This window comes from Copidosoma floridanum, unplaced genomic scaffold (assembly GCF_036245765.1).
Source record: "Copidosoma floridanum isolate Cflo_tuat_1 unplaced genomic scaffold, Cflo_Japanese_pri ptg000014l, whole genome shotgun sequence".
NCBI classification, from domain to species: Eukaryota; Metazoa; Arthropoda; class Insecta; order Hymenoptera; family Encyrtidae; genus Copidosoma; species Copidosoma floridanum.
The window spans coordinates 8,052,157-8,073,199 of NW_028321891.1; the positions used below are offsets into that span (position 1 = coordinate 8,052,157).

Consider the following 21,043-nt stretch of genomic DNA (forward strand, 5'->3'; position numbering starts at 1 on the left):
CGCAAAGGTTGCTGTTGTAGAGCAAGTTTTACCTGTGGTCACGAAATTAAGGCTAGTCTCCAATTGAAAAATCGTACCTATTGGGTAGGAAAAATTTAAGAAAGTCATCAACCCATTTCAATTTGAATAAGCATGATGCTTAGGGTAGTTTTCTTTTTTACAAATTGAATGAAATTATATTATGGTACTTTCATAACTATTACTGAATGTTCATCCACTTTTAGTATTAACGAATCAAATTAAAGTTTGTGTTTTCCAACTCTAACAACTAGAATTCCAGTCAAAGTATAAAAAAGCGCTAAAAACATTATTACAATTGCCTGTATCACGTGCGGACCTCTGAATAAAAAAAAGATGAAGAAAACATCATAAGTCTACAAATGGTATTCTTTACTATATACATATATCTTTTTTTTTTTACTATATATTCATGAATTTGAGTTTCAAAGTTTGATGCAGTATTTTTAAATTACTCAAAAACCACCCCCACAGAACTTCTTTTTCTAGAAAAACTAAAAGAAACCTACCATCCGAAAATATAAGTATAAAATTTTTTCTCTTAAAAAAGAAAGAAAGAAAACACAAATTAGCACTCTAACTACGAAATTTCACACCTCGCCGGTCGTCCTTGTAAACCTTGCGTTCAAGATAATCCGCTACACAGCTTAGCCTCGGGAAAAAAAAATGAAAGAAAAATATACCGTAGAAAATTAAAATTCCAGAATGTCCCCAAAAATCACGAGACCCCTCTGCTTACCGATCAATCGATTGACATAAAAGTCCAACTCGACCCATCGTATGAAAAAATCTAACGCACATGTGTCCTGCAGGTGAGTATATTATACTTATACGAAGCGAAAACGTACAAGAAAAACGGGCTGATGAGAAAAAAAAAAAAAACAGGTTAATAAGAAAAGTCTAGAGAGAGAGAGCGGGGGCAGCAAGTAATAAGCCGAGAGAGAAAAGGCCCAAAAGAGAGACAGCCCCCATGTACACCTCTATATATAAAGCTGCCTGGAAGTTGCAGGATTGTAACAGTATGTGTGTAGAGAGAGAGAGAGAGAGAGAAACCTTTGTGGTGGTCTGGTGGTACCATACATTACAATACCAAACGCGAGTGTAGAGAAGGAGCGTGGTATATATAGGTAGGGGTAACGCAGGGGCAGGACGCCGTTCTCGTGCTCGCGAGAGTGCGGTGAGCGCTTCGGTATAATATATAGAATACATACCGGTCCGCAGAGAGACGCGCGGGGCCCGTAAAACCAAGCACCACGTATATATAATATATACATACATATTGTACTCCCTGCAACCGAGCACACTACACGGCACCCTCCTCGCCCCGTGCACGCTGAGAGAGAGAGAGAGAGAGAAAGAGACAGAGCCGAGAGAGCGCGATCCAAGCGGGGCTGTGTACGAGGCCAGTCGCTCTCCGGGCCCCGCGCCAGCTCGCACGGGCTTGTATATTCTCTCTTCGCCCTCTTTCCTTCTTGGACCCAGCTCTCGCTACTCCCTTCGTGTTCTAGTCTCTCTTTTGTTAACGAACGCCCTCTTGTGCCTACGCGTACACATATATACGTGACAGCCCGCGTTCCGATGCATGGATTAAACATCAAAAACGAGGATAATTGACGAAATCGCAAAGTTATTAAAAAAAAAAAAATAAAATAAAAACCCACACATTGTGTTCGTTTTTGTTCAGTGCTAATGTACGCGTGTAACAAGAGAACGGCAGTGCAACAGCCGATTGAGTGAAACAAGAAGAAGAGGAGGAGGAGAGGAGGAGGAGGAGGCCCCTCTTCCCTCGCTGGCAAGGAGGAGCACCGGCTACAGGGTCCTGCGTTCGAGTGACTTTTTGCGCGTGGCTCGAAAGACAAAAAAAAAAAAAAGGTAGGGATCGGCAAGGAGATCGGTAATGGCTAGCTCGCGCGTTTCCGAGTGAAGAAATGCGACAAAGAGAACTGCTTTTTTTTCACGCTCGCTGCTGACACACTGCAGCGCGATTTGCACTATACTCTCTTTTTTTCCTTTTTTTTTTTTTTTTCCGCGAAAAGACGCGAGGGTGAGATGCTTCGTCGAGGTTTTAAAACACAGCTAGCGCGCCGTCCCTTGGCTCCCCTTCTTCCTCTCTTCTTCTCCCTTTTTTTTTCCTCCAGTTCGGGTCCAGCAAACGAGAAGAAAGAGCCTCCGAAAACTTAGCTCCCATCCTTCCGCCGATTCCTCGTGTGATTTTCGGTACCCCCCGCTGCTGTTATATCGAAGGAAAACAATGAAGTTGCCGATCTTTCTTTGCGATACAGTTGCCCTAACCTTCCCCAAAATTATATACATAATACATGAAACAAAATTTTAAAAAAAGGTACAGCACACGCGTTTAATCGTTCAAAGTGACATTACTAACGTGCGTGTAATACGTAAGTATAGGCAGCCCAAAGTGCAGCGTCGGTAGCTAATGCATGCGCGTCCCTCTCTTTCGTCCCATTCATCGCCAGCAGAGAAAGCCGAGCTTCTGTGCTCCGCTACCGGCTGTAAAAAAATGCCACCACACGCGCTTGTGTTGCATATATACATACACTTTTGAGGTGCAGGGACGCTCGCAAGCAGCAGATGCTCGATGAGCAACACACGTATACATGCCTACATTAAGGAAGGACGATGTCCGCTGGAAAGGATGTAATGACTGGCCTTGTGTGAGTGTGTGTGTGCGAGGGCTCCTTTGGAATTTCAAAAGGGTGGTGGGTATAGTTTGCGGGATGTTTCAGATGGTTCGTACAGGCGTATTTATGATGCAACTGGACACGAGTCGTTGGTTAATTATTTTGTACAAATGGTGTGTGACGATAAACAAAATCGTCGATTTTTACTTTTTTTGGTGGGACACTACGTTGGTCGTTTGGGAAGGTTTACTTTTTTAAATCAAAAGGATAAATTTTTTCGTGATTTTATTTTGAAATTTTGCATTCAGCGTGAGACGCGCAATCGTTTGGAGATCGGCACCTTACGGAACCACAACAAAGCTATGAAAAAAAGTTAAGTATTTCAGGTATCAACACCCAGGGTACGAGAGTTTTTTTCCTAGCGTTGGAAAATCGGTATCAGTCCACACAAAAAATTGACGATCGCGAGGAAATTTCGTGGTTTCTTTCGACACTTGCTTGTGGAAGAGAAGGCTTCGTCTCATATAAAAGCACCACGCACTTGTGAGCGCTGCGTCCAACTTTAAAAACTCGTAGAATCGCAGCACAAAAACCCTCCACTGTACTCATACACAGCAACAGCACGAGAGAGGGGAAAAAATATTCATGTAGCCGCACGCACTTTGCCATCACTATACATTACCAGTCTCACAATTATAAAAGCATAATAACAAGCGAAGCTTAGCAGCGTGCAATTCCCTCCCGGCACGGACAAGACAATGAACTGTACGAGGTTTCGCAACAGTCCTCGTCAACGCACTTTGTATCAATAACAGCGGCAGTGCGTCGAGGGAATTTCCCGAGCCGCTCTTTTCCTCGGACACGGCCCCTTTTTCCGCGCCGTGCGTGCCTGCACGCGGCCGTCAGGGACTATACGGTACACACGGTCACTCGAAAGTTTCCCTGCAGGACCGTAACATTTTCGAGGTACGATCATTCAAGTAGGGTGCCTCGACGGACGGGGAGGCCAAGTGTTGTGAAAAACTCGAATAGTGTCCATAAATCACTGATACGTATCTCGGAAAATGGCCATGAAAATAAAAACGTTACCGAAATAGTCAATGGTATTTCGCACCAACTTCATCCGAAGAATCATTCGCTTGTAACGTCTTTCATTAGCCAAAAGTACGTGTTGGGGATACTTGTGAATCAAGATTTTTTTTTTCTTATGGTTGAGGAGCTTACGTTAACTAAACTTCATGTCTTTAGGAAAAGAAATTGAGCAGCTATTTGGTGAAAACAATGCGTGTTATTGAAAATATGAGCCACAGAGTTCAAAATACTTTGTATCCATACAGAGATACTTGATCCTCATAAACCCAACATCCGTTGGTTTTACCATAAAAAAAAATAAATAGCTAGTCCTGTGAGTAAAAAATTACACTTAAAACAAGGCTCTAGACGATGAAATGATATTACCAGATTACCATTGTAGGACAATGATGGATTTATAATTTTTTTTTTTCCTCTCAGTGCGGCCATCTCTTCGTTTCGTTTAACGCGCATGAATCAAGATCCCAAGCACCACCAACCGAATGAATACGTGTCATACATGTTTGACGGCTCGCGCGCGTGTACCGTTAAGTCATCCCGTTACTTCTCCACGAAAACGCCAAAACAGTACGTGTCTTTTTGTTTTTTTCCACATTCGATCGCCAATCGTTTTCCGACACCCACACACGGCTACAATAAACCAAAAATCGGCACGGCACATTATCCCAAAAGCTTGAACCTCGACAAAGTCAATCCCACGTAAGCCATAGCAAAAGTAAGTGCAGCCATCAGCTGAGGAGAGTCCTCGAAAGAGCATCCCTCGGCCGGAGCCGTTTCGAATTCACTTAGAAGCCCCCGGCCCCCGAGGGAGTCGTCGCCGAGCCAAAGGTGCACTTTATGCATACGAGTGGAAAGAGAGAGAGAGATGGGGATCGGGAGAGCAAAGGAGAAGCCGATAATTTCCTCCGCTGGCCCTCTCGATTTCACGTTCCCACGCTTACGTATACATATATATTATATACCTATACAATGCACGTATAGCCGAGCTCCGTACTCTGCCCTCTCGCTTTGCGATCCAATGAAGGAACATCACCTAAGGCCCATCGTCTTTTCTCTCTCTCTCTCTCTCTCTCTCTCTCTCTCTCTCGATCTGCGTGTGGGTGTACGTGTACACATGTATGTGCATGTGTCTCTCGGTGGGAGCCACGGACTGGACTTTGAGAGAAAATGGCGATGGTACAACCGTATACGGGTAGTTTTGCCGTGGTGTTCGACAAAGAGTCATAGACGTACCATTATCGTGTTTCCGGGAAAAAGTTGCGTGCATGTATATGGCGAGAAAAAAAATCGGTGGGAAGGGAGAATAAGCGTATACTTACCCGTCGTCTCGACCGTAACTCGAGCGAGTCAAGTGGCGTCGATCGGTATATTCGATCGATTCCATTGGAACAGTAATGTATATACCGCATATTATGTTAACGCGCAAGGATTGGCGCGCAAGTCGAATTCCAGGGGATATTGAGCCGAGGATGATGAATAAGACACGTCGTGTGCTTTCGGCTGATGTATGAAACCAGACGACGTCGATTATCGGGCCAATTGCTATTGATGTTTTTGGCCTCCTTTGAGGTCTCGTGCTCGCGCGCTTCGCCGAGCGACCGTGTAAGCCAGATTGCTCTAAATTCAGAGGCGCACATTGTTGCGCTCATCGTCTGTCTCTACTTGAATTTCGTTGCTTATTAACCGTGCGTTTACTGCCTTGACGGGTGCTTCTAGGCTCGTGTCCGAGTTTTACAATGGGGGACACGATGATTTTTGTGTTTACACGTTGAAGGGAAAAAAAAATTACTATCAATCACTAGGTGTTGATTAGAGAGAGGGAGAAATGGCAAAGAGATTCTTCGTTTATTTCATCACTTGTTTTTTTTCCTCTGCGCTCGTACAGCGTTCGTCATCAGGGACTGTATGTCTGTTAAATCGGTACTAAGCATTTCAACCAGTGGTGATTGTAATCATCATCAGCAATCGTAATAACGTCGTTACACGATGATGGTGAGGAGTTCTTGAAATTTTCATGATTATATTCATGGATGTTACCATCCTGATCACCTATGCGAGCACATTATGTAGAAACTGTGTTTCATAACAATCCGAGAAGCTGAGCTCTCTTAAAGTCTTTAGAAAAGACTAAAAAAGTCTCGAAAGGACTTTGGACTTTTTTCGGTAGATCGAGAGTGTCCAGCCCCTCGCAATAATCTTTGTGTGGTCAACTTTTAAAATCGATGAAATAACAAGGTATATGCATGCTCAAAGGTTTTGGGTAAACAGTTGATGCCGTGACGTTCCATTCCGTGGAAAAAATCATCCTAAATCACTATACCGCTTTCGTTGAAGTTTCAATGAACGAAATCTCAAAAATTGGGAATCAGCAGAAGAAGAAGCACCATTTTAATGTACCAAATTGAGTATTTATCGTTCGTTATAGATGTCCCGATGAATGAAGAAGCCCACCGGTTGTGCTCGATTGCTCGTCAAATCGAGCGCGAAACCCCCATTGGAATCGCTTTCACAACTACCTCTCCGGGTACCTCCCGATAAAGAACGCGTTTACGATCGATAACACGGTAATACACGCGGGTAAACAAACAATCGAGCAAACGTGACCGACGAGCGTTGAAAATCAACTGCATAGCACCTGATAACAGCAACGAGTGTTTTTATTGGACAATAGGTATAGGTACGTGTATACATGTATGCGCCATCGTGCTAAAAACCGATGAATGGACGTGCAGCGTAACACGGGCGCGTCAGGAGCGAAGTCAACCGGAGCCAAGGTCGGTTATATGGTGATGGTCAGAGGGGGACTGCTCTCGGATGTCGCGTGTATCCGCGACGCGGTTGAATAATCGGCGGGAGGTGACGATCGCTTCCGCCCGAGACGCCGGTTATTGTTTTTGACTTTTGGAGGGACTTTGTACCCTACAAGCTTGTTAGGGGCCACACGTGTAACGAAGATCCGAGTTGCAGAGCTATATGCGGGAATTTTGTTTTCTCCCAAACAAACGATTAGGGAGCTTCATCCTGATTTTGATGTTTTGAGGAAACGAAAGTTTTGACAAATGCTTCTTGGTTTTTTTTTTTTTTTTCAACGCAAAGCTCAAGGTCTTCGAAAGCACAGTTTTTCAATTTTTCACAAGCAGCGTCGAGTCGAAAGACGCACTCGAATGTACATTGTACGGCCAGACAGTGTTAAGAAATCACAGCCTCGGGGAAAAAATGCCAATTAAGCGCTGAATCTTCGCGAAAGTTGTTTGATTCGAAAGAAGCGAAAAAAAAAAGAGGGAGAAAAGTAAGGCACCTCATCCCTAGTTGAACCGCGTGAGTATTGATGCTCGGAAAGCTTCCACTTTTTTGTAATTAAAATTCAGTGGGAAGACTCTGGGAACGAGGCGACGTTATCAAACACAAGAGAAGGGAAAAAAATGTGCTTTCTCCGGCGGTAGCCGGATGATGCTGTGCACTTGAAACTCGAAGAAAGAAAGCGAGTCATTGGCAACATCTGCCGTACGCGCTCGGGGAGAAAGAGACTTTTCTCGCAAAAGAAGGACCTCGTGCCAAGCGCGACGGCGACTGAATAAAAAGAAAAAAGAAAACATTCCAAACACGAGTGACATCAAAACTCCACGCAACCACGTGACAGCCAAACGCCAGAGTCCCAATGTATACACGCAAAGATTCACTTGTGCGTAAGTCTATATATATATATGTACGCTACGCTATGCGTGGATAGTTAGCGCATGCTCGTGTATTTGCGCGAGATTAAAGGCGCGTATCGAGGAGCTCGGGAGAACACTTCGTTACGAAATCCAAGTGTATGGGTACAAGCTTGTCAATTACGTAACGCGATGCAACGACAAATTGATGAGGAGGTTTTCACTTTTTGCGTGTGCAGCTTGTTAGTGGATTTCGTTTTTTTTTTTTTTTTTTTTTTTCAGTTTGGTTCATTTGCTCGTGGTTCGCGATGAAAAGACTCAATAAAGTTGGAGCTTTTTTCGTTTTTTATACAAAATTTTTATTCCTGTAACTTTGGAATCGTGTTGCATGCTGTGTCGTGAGAACAATTTATTTACGTTGAGCAAGAACAAAGTGATTTGCCAGTTGTACTATTTACTCTGTAAACTTTACGTGAGAAAAAAACCTTCATCCTGTCCTCGCACAACTTGATGGAAGGACCACAAATGTAAATTCGTATAGGATCCCAGGAAATCATCCGAATGTAATTTACAGCTAATGTTAAGTCAGAAACAATAGAGACACAGTAAATGGCAAACTGGACAATACCTGATGTGTAGAATTTTTATTTTGCCAATCGGAAGGAATAACCGTAATGATTGACAAAATACCGCAAACCCAAGAATTCCTTCTGTCATGTCCCTCAACCACAACATCGAAGCGATAGTTCTATCTTACCAAGCTTAGTAAATGTACAAAATATTGTTCCATCGCGTGGTGAATGATAAATTCCAAGCTCTCTCTTAACGGCCATTACCTTAACATTTCAATGTGCAAGTTCCTCAACAACTTCCCTTCCAACTCGTTGCTCTCCAAACACCACGCTATTTGTTCATGAGTCTCGGGTCTTAGATAACACCTCGAACGACGCACGAGAGCATACAGGATGAGACCCACACGAACCAATCAGCCATGTTTTACAATGTACACCCAAGCCACCACCCACACGTTCCCCTGAATCTTAGAACTCTCTTAGAGAATACATCCCGAAATTTATCTTCCAAAAATATTTGCCCAGCATCAGCAAACTTATCCATAGATAACGCTGTAGCGTTATGTCGTTTGCTCGTACCTTCTTCTTCGATACAATTGTACAGATAATATACACATATAAAAGTTAAGCAGTATACCAAGAGATATACGAGAAAAAAGAAGTGCTACAGTGATACCCAAGTATAATGGATGTAAGGCCCGTAGATGTGTAGTTGTGCGGCGTAATCCACTCCTACGTGCGACTTCCCTGCTGGATGATGTTGATAAGCGGCTATTTCTTTCTCTTTCTTAGGTGTGCGTTTGGGGGGCCACTTGATCTCCCGCCCACGCACTGGAGGTAAAAAATTTTGGGCGAGGAAATGTAGTGTGTTGATTCTTCTCCCTCCATAAAGCGATGGGTAGAGAGAATGTAGGGTCTCAGGAGAGGATTTCGATAAGGTTTTGTAAAATATCATACTCCGTAGTCTCAGAGAGATGGAAATTAGTTGTTGCTCTGATGGTTGATTCGTAATCACTTGGTTTGCTCAAAAGAGTGTCTTGTACTTTGAAGATTTTACTCCACTCGAGATGTAGACACGAAAAAAAAGGATCAAAAAAAAACCAAAAAAAGGAGGGTACGAGAGCTCTTGGATTCCGGAGAAGGAGAAGCGAGCGGATTCCATCCACCCTCGGGAATAAATCACGTGGTTGGCGAACGCTCGATACGTATCGATTTCGCAAAAACAAAGCAACTCCCGAGGGAGAACCAGTCTCTTACGCTTGGGTGGACGCGTCCGATTGCAAAAACTTCAAAAACCAGTCTGCCCGCGAATGAAGGTATAAGGAGCCGAGCTCGAAGATCACCTCGAAAGTCGAAAAGCTCCCTTCCTCCCAATTATACATCACCTCGAGTTCTTCTTGTTATACCACTGGCCCTTTTTTTTTTTTCACATTCGAGGAATCAAAAAAAACATAGGGAAGATCATGCGCACGCGTGGGCACACTCTTCGGTGTACAAAAGGTAAACGTATCATACGAGAAAATTAAAAAAAAAAAAAGGTCTCTCCGAAGCACGTACGTATACGAACCACAATACGAGCTGGACGAGGAGGAGAGCAAGGCGCGGTCATGAGGAACGAAATACCTTTCCCACGTGCGTTCGTAGATCCTCTTTCTCTTTTAATGTATACCATCCACAGAGTATAGGCACATGTATATAAAAGGCGACCTTGGGCCATTTCACAATTCACGCTCGAGAATGCACCTTTGTAAATTCTACGTGCACTGTCTTTCTCTCCTCCTCCCCCGCATCCCTTGCTCGGTTCTTTTTCCTCCCTCCTACTTTTTTTTTTTTTTTTTTTTGCTCGACTGCATTATTTACTCACCTATCTACACTTTGCTGTATACCATTACACTTTTCCTCCACGTTTTCAACCCTCCATCCACCTGGTCAGCACCGCTCTCTTCACACTGTTGCGGTACACTTATTGGGTGGCTATCAGCTTAGCTTCGACAACAGCGAGAGGTTTTCGACTTCTCACTAAAAACCACTTGAGGAGTACATTGTCATCCGTTTCATCACTTAATCTCTCCAATATGAATATTTATAAACTAAGGAGGGACTTCATCAGTGACTCGCATCGGACATCCACCATGATTCACCTACGATTCCCGTACGGGGTGAATCAAAAATCGTTTCAACTGGTTACCGATACTTGTATACTGTTGGAACGATTCAATTCTCATGACCTCGCAATGTAGACTACTAACTCTACGAGAATTCCCATGCGTATTATTGGATCCACAAATGGATCGATTAGATACTGCACCAGCAAATTATGCATTTTTTTCCACCGTTTATTAAGCACGTTCTATATGCTTACAATAACAGTGAGTTTGAGTTGAACACGGTAATTCATAAATCAACGATAATGAAGCGAACGGGTGAAAGAGAAGGAACAATTAACGGCCGATCGATCGGTATACCTTGGCATAGCTCACGTGGCCTTTCTCACGCTAATCGGCATTTTTCATGATCAAAACGATTCTGTACAATTGCTGCAAGCGACCGACAAGGTTACATCTCTTTCTCTGCACTGTGATTCCTCCGAAGTGAGATCATCGGTTTCGAGAATAAAAACTCATCACTCGGGATTTTCTTTTCAGACCGGAGTTTCATATACCAGTTGATCGCGTAATTGATTCATTGACACGGTTGCAATGAATAGTTTAATTTTACATTCCCGAAGAAGCTGTAATCTCAATGGCTGGTCGAGGAAACGAGAGGAACTCGCCGCAACTGAGTTTGTATACATATCTCGCGAAAATCACCATAAATATGGTATACACGCCTTCGACCCGTCAGAGTATACAAACGAAGGTGCGCCAACCAGCCTCCATAACTGTAAAATCCATAAAGAAGCCGAGGCGAAACTCTCTTGCACGTATAGGTATACGATCACGCCGCACCGGCGTACATCCTTTCACCGGCTAGGTATAATACATGTACACTACACCTGCGAGAGGAGACGAACAAAAAAAAAACAAAAAAATTATCGTATAATAAGCGCTGTATACTCACCACGAGATGAATAAAGAGGGGGAGGAGGAGAATAAAGGCAAAAGTCTCGACTGAATAATTCATGAGAGCCGAGCAGCGAGTTTTTCGACGTGGCGGCGTCGTATATACGGCGTATAATGATTCGTATCGCCTGATGTATAATAGTATAATGTGAAGGGACGAATCGAATGTAATTCCATAGTATTGGTACGCATTTTCTCTCGAGCTTGTCATTACGCGGAGGGAATCACCGAAACTCACCAACTGGCGTTCTCGTACGCCCGACGTGTGATATTTTGAGGTTATGGCGTTTTTGGAACATCTAGTGGGTTACTACGAATAAAACTATAAGCTTAAAGTTTCAATCACTTTTTACGGGCTTCGACAAAGTGTTGGTTGCTTTCTTTTTTTTTATTATACACTCAAGTATTTTCCACTAGTTTAAATGGTAACAAATATTGCTTCGTGTTTTATAAAACTAACAAAAATCGCAATAATTTGTTTTGCGTTTGTAATCCCTCGACGGTACATAAATTAATATCAATAGGATGAGACGAAAAATTTGCATGCAAGTTCGACGAATTGTACATTACAGGGGACTGATCTAATATTCATAAGAGAAAGGAATGCTCGAGCTTCTTTTCACGGCATACAATCATCTTCCACGCCGACATCGGTTTATTCGACCGTATAAGCTCGTGTACTGTATACATTTCTCGATCATCACTTTATTTCTCAACTGTGTTAGCTTTGAGTTCATACAAGTCCTTCGTGGAGGGAATTTTATTTCTTATCACTGCGAATCGAAGTGTGTAGTTTATTTACTTATTATTTACGCATAAAATTTTTTTAAACAACTCTTTTTGAGTGTGTGTATAATTAATACACACTGTCAAAGACTAAAATTACCCACTTAAAAGCGAATAAAAAATTGGGTTGAAATTACAAAAATCACTTTCAAAACCAAGTAACAAAGTGCAAGAAAAAAACTTTGAATTAATCAACTGACTTTGAATTTATTGTGTTAATGTATGATGAGATACTAGTCTAAAGTGGACTCGTTGTTTCATACTTGCATAAGTATTTCTTTCCTATCAAATATTAAACTGAAAACTCACACAAGTAGACAAACGTGCGACAACTTATTGAAAAAATTAAGTCTTAAAATCATTTAATGAGTAAAAGAAGCTCCTCGAAATTTCAATCGAATGGAAAATTAAAAAATCTTCAATCCTACGCACGTACGTATCTATTACAAGAAAATAATATACATGTTATTTCCACATTCTAAAGTATATTCCTCTTTCTCATCACAATATCTTTTTATCAATGTACAAACAGCTTTGGTAATCATTAAAAATTCAACGAGTGAAGAAACACTATAAAAGTTAAAATTTCGCTTCAGCTGAGTCTTGCGGTACACCTCATCATTGATTAATACAATAATGTAATTTTTACAAATGATACGTTACTCTTGAAAGTACGATTACAAAGACACGTACGTTATTCCGTACACTTCTCCGCCAAAAATGTCTCTGCTTTTCGAAACACTTTAATCCGCCTGAGTATAAAATAATTCCTTAACCCACTCGACAACTCAAGTGACACATGCACGCACATCAGTAAACAAACAATAAGCCGTGCACCTTTTTTGTAAGCTGGTAAGGTGCATCCGGAATATCATGTTGACTCCGTTCACCGGATACTCAACAGTTTGAAAAACAATAATTAAATTACCCGCAGAGGATGTGTATATGAGTACAGAGAGTATCGAGTGCCCGGCCGAACGATCGAAGACGCGTAGCTCGTGCATGGACATCACTTGGATATACGTTATGGGCGCACGTGTGCGCGCAAAATCAGTAGATCGGCGGACGCGTGTATAACGGCATAAAGCTGCGAAACTCGATCCCCGCGTCTGCACATATGCGTGCCTGTATGTACATATATAGGCGTAACTGTCGTCATGCAAAACCAGTTGAGCCTCTCTTCGTGTGGGTTGGCTCGACGAGCTTGGGTTTTGCAACGCCAAGTCGGCCCAAGTTTCTCTCAACCTCGACTTGCTCATAGGTTTCTTTGGCGCAATTTTTTATCATCGTCGTCGTCGTCGTATGTGCCTTAAATTGGGGTTTTTCACGAGGGTTTACGCGTTTGAAAGTCAGGATTAAAAGTCCGAGATCTTTTCAATACTTTTGCAGTCTTTGAAATACTTTAGGAGGGGCTTCTAAGTCATCAAAAGTCTTGGATAACTTTGAAATCTTTTGGAGACTATTGAAAGTCTTTCGCGAACTTTTAAAAACTCTTAAAGACTTATGTGATTTTTAAATCTTTTTAAATATATTTTGCAGTCTTTAAAAGACTTTCAAAAACTTCAAATTCATTAAAAGTCTTGGATGACTTTGAAATTTTTTAGTAAACTTTCAAAGTTGTTCGTTTTGGAGGTCTTAAACTTTTAGAGATTTCTAGAGACTTTATGTGACATTAAACGAGTTTAAAATCTTTTGGAGACATTTGCGGCTTTTTTCTGATGACTTAAGGGATGCGTGGCCCCTCAATTTTTTACGCTGTAACCATCCTTTGACTTCAATCTCAAACAGACCTAAGGAACGTATAATTCAAGTTTTAGTCCACTGGGCAGAAAGCAGCGAGCAACTATTATACACAAGCGGCTATTACCGGCAATGGGAACACGTATAGTTAACCGTAAAACGAGAGTAAGAACAGAAAAAACAAAGTCCGCAATAAGAAAGACGAAGTCGAACGAGGCACCACATGTACAAAAGCACAGAGCGCGACCGAGACTCCTTGGTGATTGACCCATACGCGACACAATGCCCGCGCGTCTCTCCACTGCAGGGGCCGATTAATAAACACTCCATATATATATATATATAATCAGCGCGTCGTGCGTTACAGTGGTGCCATCACGGCTCTGTCGTACTTATAATAGTTAAGATTTTTCAGGGTCTAGCCGATTGTGCTGATACGATGGTCTTTCCCCACCCACACTTTCCATCGGGATTCTTTTGTTTTTCCTCCCTCCAACGTGTAAATAAAGAGCCATGCTGTTATACTATACTTTGGTCAAGCCTCGACTTTTACTGTGAATCAAGAAAGTTGATTCCAACACGTTTTTCTTCGTTTAGGAATTTCTGCCACGTCAATTGTTTTTTCCAGCACTACGCGAGCTCGTTGCTTTGTACTTTTTATTGTTGATGCGGCACACTTTTGAATACTTCTCAGAAAGGCAAACAGTTCCGGAACTACGTTCATAAGCACTTTTATTGGTACGAGATGATTTTCCACGAGAAATAAAACACGAATCTGGCTACTGTGTACGTAAAGTCAATGCACCCCTCCCCTCTAATTTTCGAATAATCCTCACAAAGACGAAAATTACTTGTTTAGCACCGGTCACTTCTTCGATTGACCGTTATTAATTAACCAATCAGAATAACAAATTTTATCTCTAGCGCGGAGATGCTCACTGTTTTCATTAGATAAAACAAAGCAAAAAATAAACACCAACAAGATGAGTCGCGCCACAGATGCGAAAACACCCCACACAACTCCGCGCGACGAAGCTCGAGATCGGCGCGGTCGGACCATGGCTCGCGTTGCGCCAAATACACCCGACACCACCACTACTCTTCTTCTTCTTTGTGCTTATTGTGGCCCGCCATGACGATGGTGGTAGTGTAGAAGGGAATGATAAGTTGGAATAAAAATAGTCTCGTCACCGCGTTGTCCGTTCGATTAAATTCATACCGATGCACAGCACCGAGCGAATACCATCGAAATGACGAACGCGTAAATCCAAATAAATTTTAAGAGTATCGACTCTGATTTCGAGTTAAAATACTCCCTGGATCGCTTTTAACGGATTCGGATGGAATCGATCGTTGATTATGCGTTAGAATTTTCCTACTCAACTGTAATCATTTTAGAACGGTAGAGACAACACAAGCATGATGTCCTTTGTCGGCATTAAAGATGATAACGAATAGCCCGACGGAAGAAGGAGATACAGTCGCGCGTAGTGCGTGGCACGTATAGTAGCCCACGTGGGGCATAATACATCGTGAGGGGCCGGAAGCGAGACTTTAATGCCGCGAGTGGACTGTGTGGACCATCAGCCATACAACACACACGCCATCGTCAGTCCCTTGATTGTCGCTCTCGAGTTGTCGTCGCAGCAGCCAGAGTTCGTCACTCAGTGTCCGACAGTGGCTCTCGCGGTGATGACGTGACCATTTTTTCTGGCAAGACTCCCCGGTCGTGCAAAGTGCTTTTTTTTTTTTTTTTTTAGTACAGTTGTTTGCTTGCCGAAATTCGAGTGAGTTGTTTGCTCACCGCAGTTCTTGCTCTTTGTTTCATTTCCAAGGTGATTTTTTTTTTTTTTTTTTTTTTTTCTTTCTGGTGACCGATTATTAGCTCTCCATTGATAAATTGAAACAAAACCGTGCTCAACGCTCGATCGACTCGACTTAACTTTGGCTCAGATGGTATAATTATCCCACATAGGCTCCCATACGATAAAACATTACCGCAATTATACGCAGGTTGGATTAATACTCTATCTCTCGGTCAATGCATAATTCATATAATTCATAAAGGCTCGTTGGCATTTTAAAAGTTATTTTAAATGCCGTTTTGCGTACGCGGTGTGTTTCACAATATTACCGGTCGAGGCTCGCCATTAACTCGCAATACGTTCCATGTGGAGTGGAGAATCGGTTCAAAAATCTCTGTGTAGGCCGATTGCTCGGGGCTACGATTCAATATGTGCTTTTCGCAACGAAATCAAGCAGCAGCGCGTGTTTGTGGCATTTTTTTTTTTTTTTTTTCTTTAATAATAGAGTACGATCAGACGACTTGATTCATGTATCGATTGTAAGACAAAAATACAATCGTTTGACAGAATAAGTTGACGTTATTGAGGGAGAATATTGAAAACTTTAGTAAACAGAGAATTTTTATGTAAGAAAATCTAACAAAGCTTTGTATCGAATGAAAAAAGTGCCATTTTCCGTCCAGGACTCGTCGGCGTGACTCCATGCAAACAACTAACGATTTCGTCATCTCTGCTTGCTTCCAGAAACAAAAGCCGTGAAAGATGACGGTGTTTGGACTGCTCTCGGCCGTCGCCGGCTTCGTCAAAGTACGATATTTAATCGAAAAGGCCACAATCGACAACGTAGTCTTCAGGGCGCACTACAGAATCACCTCGGCAATTCTGTTCGCCTGTTGCATGGTAGTCACAGCGAACCACCTGATAGGTGAGTACATGATAATACACACACATCTCTATTTTACCCTGTATTGCCCCGGGACACTTTGCCTTTCACTCACTCGCGGTGTTTTATAAATACAAACGTTTGGCTTGCTCGTGCAGTACCTGATCGTTTACGTGTGTGCGCAAAAATCAAAGCGGCAAAGTTTTTCCCCGTTGCACCGTAAAGCTCAGATTTCGCAAGAAACTCGTTTGATCGCGCAGTACAGATAGCCTCCGCTTTTCTCGCTAATCCAAACACTTGGTAGGTAATACCATATAGCAAGGTATAAAACACCATATGGGGGACGCGTTTAACGAGTCTCTCGGGCGCAATTGATAGTTAAATTAAAAACTCAAATAGGCCGTGGAATTGATGCTTTGTTCTATTGTACGAGTAAAGCCTATTACGTTTCGTCATGAAAGAGACATCAAACGATCGGAGTAGCGTCCCTAGAACACTTTTATCTCCACGCAATGGCCCAATCAATGGATCTAAAAGCTTAGAAAATGTGTACCAAGTTATACTTTTATATGGGATATTGGATCCTCATTTCAAGAATCCACCACCTCACGATGATCCTCTTGTTGTTGCAGGTAGTCCCATAGACTGCATCGCGGATGGGGTGTCCATCAATGTGATCAACACGTTCTGCTGGATCACTTACACGTTCACCATACCCGGTGCCAATGGCAAACTCGTAGGAACTGAAGTTGCCCACCCAGGCGTGACCAATGACTTTGCCAACGAGAAGAAGTACCATTCGTACTACCAGTGGGTGCCTATCGTGCTGTTCTTCCAGGGTGTCTTGTTCTATACGCCCCACTGGATGTGGAAGCAATGGGAGAATGGCAAAATACGCGTTATATCCGAGGGCATGCGAGGCGTCACCATAGACACGAAAGCTGAACGAGAAATTCGCACGCAACGGCTCGTACAGTACATCTACGACACGCTGCATCTCCACAACAGTTATGCAGCTGGATACTTTTTCTGCGAGGCCTTGAACTTCGTTAATGTGGTAAGTTGGTGCTTTTTTTTTACCTGATGGACCTAGTAGTTTGGTAGTTGGTTCATGCAAAAGATGGATTGTCGATTGTAAGCTAGGGACATTTCGTTCGTGTAGTCTATACAAAACAGCAACGAGTATAGGACTCCAAGTCCATATTTCAGCATTAGTTCTTCTGGAATTACTAGAAGTTGTGATGAATTTCAAATGTGATGAATATTACAAGTTTAAAATTAATTGTTATAAGAAAGTAATACGAAAAAATCAAAAAATTTGATGGTTCGTCACACATCTACACATTTTGTATCTCTAGGATGCAGTTTATTTACATAATACGCAGCTTTTGTATATTTACAATAGTTTTGCTGATATCACAAAAATATTATTTGTGTGAAATTTGAGATCTATAATGAGAAAAAACTTGGAAAAACAATCAAAATAACTTTATCGTTACTTCATAATATTGTATAGTCAATAACGATTTGAAATTATCAATTAAAAGTTTTTCAATCGTCTCCTTAACTGCGTGGATTTTCAGCTACCAACTATTGCGAATAAAAAGTACTGAATCACATGACGATAAATTTTTTTAAAGATAAGATAATACCCGTAGTTTATGCGCACGTACAACAGTTGTCGGTATTCATTTTTATAGCAAGTTAATTTATCGAAGCACACATGAGTGTACGCTAACCAACTGTGTCGACAAAACTCGATAATTTTGAAATTTCACGAGACGTTTCAACCTCTTACATTTTTGGCCAGTGCACACAAAGATGCGTACTTGAGTATATTTTTAACAAACTGATAATAAAAAATCCACGATCAAAAGATTACGTTAAACACTTAATCTTCATCGAATACGTTGTATCTTTCATATACTTTAGTAACAATTCTCAGAACTTGTTTAAATACAACTACTCCATACGAACTTCATTGAACTGAGGTCGGCAACAATGATAAACATCATCATCGTTTCATGTCATTGCAGATAACAAATATATTCATGGTGGACAGTTTCCTGGGAGGTAGCTTCTTGAGCTACGGCTGGGAGGTGTTCAAGTTCGCCAACATGAACCAGGAAGAGCGCTACGATCCCATGGTGGCGATCTTTCCACGAATGACCAAGTGTACCTTCCACAAGTTTGGTCCGTCAGGGGGTATACAAAAACACGATGCCTTGTGCGTCTTGGCCCTCAACATCATCAACGAGAAGATCTACGTTTTCCTCTGGTTCTGGTTCATCATACTCGCCGTCATGTCCGGGGCAGCACTCATCTACAGTATGATCATCGTACTGTTACCCAACTCCCGCGAGTACATTCTCAAGAGGCGATTCAAGTTCAACACCAAGGCGGGTGCTAAAGCTCTGGTCAGGAAAACTCAGGTGGGACATTGTTTCAAAGTTATATATTCAACAAATTATCATTTTTTGAATTCAAACACGGTACTCGATACTAAACGGATATTTTATTTTTTCTTTTTTACACCCTAACCCTGTGGTAACCCCGAGGGTAACCCCTTAGGGTATATTTTATCACACACACACGTGAATTTCAACGTTCGATTGACTTCCAGATTGGTGACTTTCTGCTTCTCCACCTGCTGGGCCAGAACATAAACGTAATGTTCTTCAACGAGGTGCTCGAGGAGTTGGATCATCGGCTGCACATGGGCTCATCGGGCAGCGGCGCCTCGCCGACCTCGGTGCCTTCGGCGCCCAGCACAATCGACATGTCACCCGTGTACCCCGAGATGGAAAAATTCCAAAAGGACACGGACATGTAAGGAGGCCGTGATGTAGAAGAGCCCCAAGAGAACTTTCCAAGATAATTCACATGTGATACGGTGACGAAGCGCGGGATGTATAATGACATATTTTTCGTTCCCCTAACTGTACAACACGATTCCAACGGGTAACCCGCATCAGCACCACTATAATATAATATACATGTATGTACTGCACGACCATATTATACCGTCGTTGTCAATTACCCTCGATCATCTCGAATGAGAAAGCAACAAAAGCAACAAGATGGATGAAAGTGGAACGTTTCGGACCAGCACTTTCGTTAGATTCCCATCTTCCTTGGAGGAAACGCATCGAGTGGATCGTCGAAGTACATATTACATTTACAACCACGCATGTTCAGAATAATTAGGAAAATTTCACTTTCGTGTAGTGTTTTGGGAGCCGGAGAAATGAATCGAGTATACATGTGTGTGAGAGAGTGCAGTCTATACAGAAACCGATGACATCGAGGCCACGGGAGTTATGAAGATGATGTGTATTTGTTTATGCATGTGTGGTTGTGATTGTACATGGGTACGCGCGAGCATTCGATAGATAAGTGCATGGCGGAGACTTGTGTGCAAGATGGAGGATATCCCAAAGTGAGGAGAAGCCGCGTAGAGACCCGCGTTCGCAGGCTGTGAGCGTGTATACGTGTGAAAAGTAAAATAAATAAAAGAAAGAAAAAAAAAAAAAAAAAAAAAAGTTTTTCGCTTCGTCGTACGTATAATAAATGTTACAGTGGCACATCATAATGACGGGCGCTGGAACAAAGAAGGAAGAAATAAATGATAAAACGGCGAGTCGCCGCCCACCCACACATGTGTATACCCTTCGGACCAACGACTAATAGCCGGGATGATGTTTAATACGCATTGATTTACAGTTACATGTATCATGATGTTTTTTTTTTTTTTTTTTTTTTTTTTGTTCGTTTCCCGTTAGGTAATGTACGCGTCAAATAGAACTTTTACCGGTAAATTTTGCGTTGTTACGTCATCACAGCATATATTATATACGTAAATAATTTATAATTAATGCCATATAGCATTACAGATTTTTGCGTGATATAGCTTTCCAAGCTCGGAATGCAGTAGATAGACTTCCCTCCTGAACTATAAACAATTTTTTACATACATAAATGATTCAATTTTGTCTCGCGGTGGGATCACAAGTGTCCTTAAATGTTGGAGATCTCCGAAAAATTCGCTCAAGTTCATTGTAATGTCAGTTATGTAGCTTTTTTGTACGCATAAATCGAATTATCAAGTTTTACTCGAGTTTGCCAAATTATTTATAGTAATCATTAAATATTGTTACTGAATTTTAATACGAAATTGAGAGAAATGCTTTGAAACTATTGTTTCTCGGGTTTCACCAAACTTACTGTTATATTCAGCATTGAGGATGTTCGATATAATGTTCGTACATTTATTCGTAACTGTAAGTTACTAGTTTTGCCAATTTTCCATGTAATCTCACAGGACAGCTTTTCACTATTAGCCCGATACTGCCTTTAGCCCATTAATTGTCTTTACCACTGTCCATCGAATCCGACTTGTTACGATACATGATGGCCTTGTGTAGACACACACACACACACGTGCAGAGTAAAAATGATGAGTGCATTATACGTTTAGCGACAAATAAAGATAGATTCTCTGTCTCGCATCGCAAGACGATATTCTAAGTTTAGACATATTATACATGAAGAAGAAAAAAAAATGAATGCTGCTACTTATGTAGATCATAGAGCTCGATTATACATATATGCATATGGATAAATAAATATATGAATGTCATTTTACGCATATAACGTCAAAGTCCCATTTTTTGAGTGATAAAGTTTCGTTAACTAGCTAGCTTTGATGAGTGAAGAGTTTGAGAGAATGACGGATGAGCAAATATCAAAGGCAGAAGGGCAAAATTTATTGTTTAATCATTCGATTAAGAGAT

At 41.8% G+C, this 21,043-nt stretch overlaps 2 protein-coding genes across 4 annotated transcripts in view; one reads left to right on the plus strand and one right to left on the minus strand.

The window, feature by feature from the left end:
• spg (dedicator of cytokinesis spg) overlaps window positions 1-21,043 on the minus strand; it is a 113,166-nt gene that overhangs the window by 49,338 nt on the left and 42,785 nt on the right. The gene's annotated exons all lie outside the window — the stretch shown is intronic.
• LOC106639029 (innexin inx3) lies at window positions 1,437-19,797 on the plus strand. Of its 3 annotated transcripts, none has more exons than XM_023391075.2 (5): window positions 1,437-1,890; window positions 16,112-16,296; window positions 16,887-17,307; window positions 18,287-18,682; window positions 18,874-19,797. In XM_023391075.2, exons 2-5 carry the CDS (start codon window positions 16,130-16,132, stop codon window positions 19,081-19,083), a joined length of 1,194 nt encoding a protein of 397 aa, XP_023246843.2. In that variant the 5' UTR covers window positions 1,437-1,890; window positions 16,112-16,129; the 3' UTR covers window positions 19,084-19,797. The 3 variants fall into 3 exon arrangements, with proteins under 3 accessions (XP_023246843.2, XP_014207948.2, XP_014207964.2); XM_014352462.3 differs by having other exon boundaries at window positions 16,112-16,292; window positions 16,883-17,307; XM_014352478.3 differs by lacking the exon at window positions 1,437-1,890 and adding an exon at window positions 15,581-15,599 and having other exon boundaries at window positions 16,112-16,292; window positions 16,883-17,307.